The following is a 6065-nucleotide window of genomic DNA, read 5'->3' as shown; positions in this document are numbered from 1 at the left end:
CCAACTGCGGTCTGACCAGCGCCCGATAGAGGGGAAGCATCACCTCCTTGGACCTATTCGTCATGCACCTACTGATGCATGATAAAGTGCCATTAGCTTTGCTGATAACTTCATCACACTGCCGACTCATGTTCATCTTGGAGTCCACTAGGACTCCAAGATCCCTTTCCACTTCCGTGCCACCCAGCAGGTCATTCCCTAGGCTGTAGGTGTGCTGGACATTTTTCCTCCCTAGGTGCAGCACTTTGCATTTCCCCTTGTTAAATCAAATTCTAATGTTTTCTGCCCACTTGTCCAACCTGTCCAGGTCTGCTTGTAGTTGTTCCCTGCCCTCCAGCGTGTCCACTTCTCCCCACAGTTTTGTATCATCTGCAGACTTGGACAGTGTACACTTCACTCCCTCGTCCAAGTCGCTGATGAAGACATTGAAGAGTATCGGTCCAAGGACCGAGCCCTGTGGGACCCCACTGCCCACACCCTTCCAGGTCGATACCGACCCATCCACCACCACTCTGGCTACGACCCTGTTGCCAATTCGCCACCCACCGGACTGTAGTCATCCGGGTCACAGCCTCTTAACTTGTTCACCAGTATGGGGTGGGATACCGTATCGAAGGCCTTCCTGAAGTCTAAGTAAATGATGTCCACCCGTACTCCTGCGTCCAGGTATTTTGTAACCTGGTCATAAAAAGAGACTAGATTAGTCAGGCATGATCTACCCACTACGAACCCATGCTGGTTTCCCGATGTGTATATGCATGTGTGTTTATATAGTAGAGGTTGTCAGAAACACAGGCAAGATAAACAGGATAGACTGCAACCAGTTAAGTGTTTAGTTGTAAAGTCAGTTTGCCCCACCATACCACACAAATATTGGAATAATCTTGGATTTTTCCTCATGTGCATGGGCTTATTTTGGTGTAATTTTAATGAGCTGAGAAGCTGACATTGAGTTTTTGGGAGATGACAAAAAGAGTGAAGTCTGCCCCAGAAGTCCCTTTTTTTTTTCTTTCTTTCTTTCTTCTGCCTTTTAAGTGTGCCATAAATGCCGTTTTGTCATGTTCGTGGCTTGAGCACTGCCGCTACAGACTCTTAGGCCGACTCATCTCCCCTGTGCACAGAGGATTTAAAACCCCACCTTCCCTAGATCCCTGCTAGGGCAAGCTGGAGACATGCAGCTTGCTGAAGGAAGTTACTAGACAACATTTATCAGGAGGTTCAAAGACACTGCGGTAACAAAAGATTGATCCTAGTCAGTGAAGGACCCTAACCCTGGGTCCTGCTACCTTTAAAAAAGCAATGTGGGCTTTGCCCTCCTCCCGCATCAAGGCTCTCTGCATGGCTACGCTAACGGCCCATTTCATATCTGTCTGTCCCGTGGAAAGAGCACGGTCTGAATTGGATAAGAAGGCAGCATGCTCACGGATTTTTTTTGTCTCCTATCTAGCCGGTGCCAACAGCGCTGGCTCAGGTGGATCGCGAGAAGATCTACCAGTGGATTAATGAGCTGTCCAGCCCCGAGACCCGCGAGAACGCCCTACTGGAGCTGAGCAAGAAGCGGGAGTCAGTGCCTGACCTGGCCCCAATGCTATGGCACTCATTCGGCACGATTGCAGCCCTCCTCCAGGTGTGTAGGGTTGTTGCGGGGGTGTTCCCAGCCAGCCAGCCTCCTGCTTGCTGTCACTCTCGGGGTTCAGGCTACTCGGGTCTTTGGGCTCTCAGAGGCTGACATCTGCCACCAGCCTCCTGGAGCCTGGGTGTGATACAGAATAAATGACTTGAAGGAAAGAGATCTTGGAGTCCTTGTAGATAGTTGACTAAAAACATCAGCTCCATGCTTAGCAGCCATCAAAAAGGCAAACGTGTTAAGGATGATTAAGAAGGAATTGTGAACAAAACTGACAGTATCACGATGCCCCTTTATATATCCATGGTGCATCCACGCCTTGAATACTGTGCCCAGCTGTGGTCCCCACACCTCAAAAAGGATATAGAGAAACTAGAGAAGGTCCAGAGAAGGGCAGCAAGGACAGCTAGTGCTATGGAAGGGCATCAGTGTGAGGAGAGACTAGAGAGGCCAGGACTGGTCAGTTTGGAAAAGAGGTTGAGGGGGGACATGACAAGGGCTTACAAAATATTACATGGCAAAAAGAAAGTCACTAGGGATTTATTATGGACTGTCTCTCGCCAGACAAGAACAAGGGGTCACAGCATGGAACTAGTAAATCGTAAGTTTTACCTGGCAGTTCTTGTTCACCTAGCATGTCATTAAAGCGTGGGACTTGCTGCCAGCAGGTCTGGTGGGAACCGATGGTTTAGCTAGATTCACAAAGAAATTGGATATGTTCTCAAAGGAAAGGGGCATCCGGAGCTATTGAGTATGGGGGTGAGTGTCACAGCCTCTGAATCAAAACTTTCTAATCCAGTAGTTTTCAATCTGTGGTCCACAGACCCTTGGGGTTCTGCAGCTTGTCTAAGGGATCTGCAAAAGATGACTGTTATCAATCAAAAGCATGTGAATACCCACAGTTACAATTCCAAGAGGTCTGCTCCTCCATTCGAAATTTCCAAAGGGGTCCGTAAATGATAAAAGGTTGAAAATCACTGGGCTGGACAAATGGTGGAAGCTGCAAGGGAGAGAGGAACAGTGGAAAAAACCTTTATTAGACCCAGGTCACTCTCCCTTTCAGTGTCTGCTGCCGTGTGACACCGGGGGGGAGACACGGGACTGGGCAAGATGGAACCAGGACGTGGCAATTCTTATGTTCGGTGACAAAAGCTTAGAGAGGTTTCTTAGCTTTTAGGACAGTGCACTAGCAGGACTGTTTAGCCATCCTCTCAGCTCAGCGTAACTGTCTCTTGCCAACTGCAGCTGCCGGCTGCCACGTTCGGGTATCTAGGGCTCACTCCCTGCTGATTTGGGGCTTCTCCAGCTTGCGTCCTGCTGAGTTTGGACTTTCCCAGCTCACCCCCTGCTGAATCCAGCTTGCCTCTTGTTATTTCTACTGTACTAGTCAAGCCTAACTTCTTATTCGTTGGGAAGCCAGCTACTCCCAAGGTCCTTTGCAGGTGCCATAGCTTACCTCAAGCTTTGTATAACTACAGCCTGGTGTATCCAGAACCCCTACACATGTCCTTGGCTTCTCCACTCTCTCCCCCAGTTCCCTAGTAACACGGACTACTCCCTGGTTTGGGTGGCAGTTAGTTGGGCGCTCCCCAACTGCATGGAGAGATGCTCCAGATAAACACACCCACATCCTTCCCTGCCCAGACACAGCTGTTTGCCTCTTCCCCAGGGCACTATATTCCATAGCAGCTCCTCAACATCCAGCACATGGCTGTCCTTGGAGGAAAGGAAGTCAGGGAGGCAGGCATGCAGAGTTAAACTTCTCTTTGGAAGGGACCAGGGGAGGAGGTGAGAAGCTGTTAGAAATGAGCATGGGGTTGGGAAGAATTTTTTTCCCCCTCCTGCTGCTACATGTCAGAGTTTTGGTTCTTTTTAAACTGCTCTGAGGCATTGGGTGCTGGCTACAGCCCAGGGTGGAGGCTGGGACCAGGCTGTGCCAAAGTTGGAGTTTCCTGGCTAGAGGGTTTTGCCCCTCTGATGAGGGTCAGATTGATGCCAGATTTGGGGTCAGGAAGGAATTTTCCCCCATGGTCAGATTTGTATGGACTGGAGTTGGGGTTGGGGGGAGGTGGTGTTTCTCTTTGCAGCCTCTACCTGGAGTCACTCAAGCATATATTAACTCCCTTTGCAGCAGCAGGAAGTTGGCGGCCATGGTACCCCTGGGGCAGGGGTGGGGGCGATGCCTGGGGCTGTGTCGGGGGTGACTGTCATTTTGCTCAGAGGTTGGATAATAGATTTGTCGGGGTGGTTTGGACAGGGCTGATCCTGCCTCGGGCAGGGATTCGATTAGATATGAACTCCGGAGGTTCCTTCCAGCCCCACTTCTTTATGACAGGGGTAGGTCAGAAGCTTTGTACTTCTCAAGACCTCTCTTGTACTCATGGGACCCTGTGATTTGGTCCTGTAGAGTCAGTTCAGGGAGAACAGAGGTCCCAGCACACAGCAGAGCTGGGCAGAGTTTTGCATTCTGGGATGGTTGGGCACGGTGTAGGTGCTTTTCTCTGCAACTGTGTAAGTACCTGCAGGTGCTGGCTGGGAGTCTAAGAATCATAGACTCCTAGAGCCATGGGGCTGGCAGGGAACTGAGGTCACATTTAGTCCAAGCTGTGCCCAAGACAGGATCCGCCCCGTCCAAACCTGCCCAGACAAACCCTGTGTGCGACCTCTGAGCCGCACGACACAGTTGCCCCTGACACAGCCCCGGGCATTGCCCCCCCCACCCCTGAGATACAGTGGGGCTACAGCCACCAACGTCCTGCTGCTGCCAGGAGGGTTGGTGGGCACTGGAGAAAGCCCAGGCGTAGGCAGTGCCCCACTGCAGAGGGAGGGGAAGCCCCCCAGCCGGGCCAGGCCAAGCAGGGGGCAAATCCCTGCCTGCCACCCCAAAGCAGTGTGAGTGGGGGGGGCAAGAGCCTCTAGCCAGGACCCTGCGGGTCACAGTCTCCAGCCTGGGCTGCAGCCAACACCCAGTGCCTCTGAGGAGAGCTTAAACCCCGCCCCAGCACATGTAGCAGAGGGAGGCGACTAGCAAATCCTTGCAGCCTGGGAAATCCCTATAGCAGAGCACAGGCATCGCTACACCTAGATCATCCCTGCCCAGCGCCTTTCCAGCTTCTTGAATCGTCCAGTGCTGAAGAGTCCCCCCACTGTCTCCCTGCTCTAACAGTGTAGTAGTGTTTCCTGAGATCCGATCTAAACCGACTTTCCTGCAACTTCAAGCCAGGCGTCTGCATCCTGCTCTCTGCTTCAAGAGAGAAAAGGTGCTACAGCAGTCCTTCATGTATTTAGAATCGTAGAAAATGAGGGTGGCAGGGACCTTGGGAGGTTACATCTAGTCCAACCCCTGCTCCAAGCAGGACCAGCCCCAACTATATCATCCCAGCCAAAGCTTTGTCTAGCCAGATCTTAAACACCTCCAAGGATGGAGACTCCACCACCTCTCTGGGGAGCCTGGTCCAGTGCTTCACCACCCTCACGCAGGTTTCTAACCTGTCTACAGGACCTCCACCTGACACAGGAGGTACACGGTCCCACTAGGGGGAATGCCATACTGGATCTGGTATTGGCAACGGGGGTTGACATGGTAGGGGACCTACAGATCGGTAGCCATCTGGGGGACAGTTATCACCTAATAATAGAATTCACCATAAGACATCGAGTGGGTAAGGTAACTAGTAGGGTGAAAGTGCTAGACTTTAGGAAAGCTGATTTCAATGAACTCAGGCGATTAGTCAAGGACGCACTGCAGAGTAGGAGTGTGCCTTAAGGAAACGATCCTTCGGGCACAAAGCGAGACGTTCCCCGTGTGGGGTAAAAGAGGGAAAGGGGCCAGGAGGCTTCCCTGACTGACCGCAGAAATCCAGGGCAGCCTAAGGGCCAAAAGGGGAGCACATAAAAAGTGGAAACAGGGAGAGATCACCAAAGACGAATATACCTCCTCTGCTCGCGCTTGTAGGGAGGCAGTTAGATGGGCCAAAGCTACCATGGAGCTGAGGATGGCATCCCAAGTAAAGGACAACAAGAAATTGTTTTTTAGATATATAGGGAGTAAAAGGAAGGCCCAGGGAGGAACATGACCCCTGCTAAATGGGCAGAAACAATTGGTGACGGACAGGGGGGACAAGGCTGAACTCCTCAATGAGTTCTTTGCCTCAATGTTCCTAAGAGAGGGGCACGACAAGTCTCTCACTGGGATTGTAGAGAGGCAGCAGCAAGGCGCCAGACTACCATGCGTAGACCCTGAGATGGTGCAGAGTCACTTGGAAGAACCGGATGCCTTTAAGTCAGCAAGCCCAGATGAGCTCCATCCGAGGGTGCTGAAGGCACTGGCCGACATCATTGCAGAGCCACTGGCGGGAATATTTGAAAGCTCGTGGCGCACGGGCCAAGTCCCGGAGGACTGGAAAAGGGCCAATGTGGTCCCAATTTTCAAGAAGGG

The 6065-nt window shown here is 51.8% G+C and overlaps 1 protein-coding gene across 1 annotated transcript in view; it reads left to right on the top strand.

Annotated features, from left to right (window-relative positions):
• Positions 1-6065, top strand: part of CNOT9 (CCR4-NOT transcription complex subunit 9) — a 15841-nt gene that overhangs the window by 1207 nt on the left and 8569 nt on the right. The window contains exon 2 of the mRNA XM_025192737.1: positions 1448-1627. Within this exon, the coding sequence (XP_025048522.1) occupies positions 1448-1627 (180 nt within the window). The remainder of the gene's footprint in view (positions 1-1447; positions 1628-6065) is intronic.

The sequence above is a fragment of the Alligator sinensis genome, unplaced genomic scaffold (genome assembly GCF_000455745.1).
Source record: "Alligator sinensis unplaced genomic scaffold, ASM45574v1 scaffold1332_1, whole genome shotgun sequence".
Classification (NCBI taxonomy): Eukaryota; Metazoa; Chordata; order Crocodylia; family Alligatoridae; genus Alligator; species Alligator sinensis.
The sequence above is the reverse complement of the archived record's forward strand: the minus strand, read 5'-3'. Positions and strand labels throughout refer to the sequence as shown.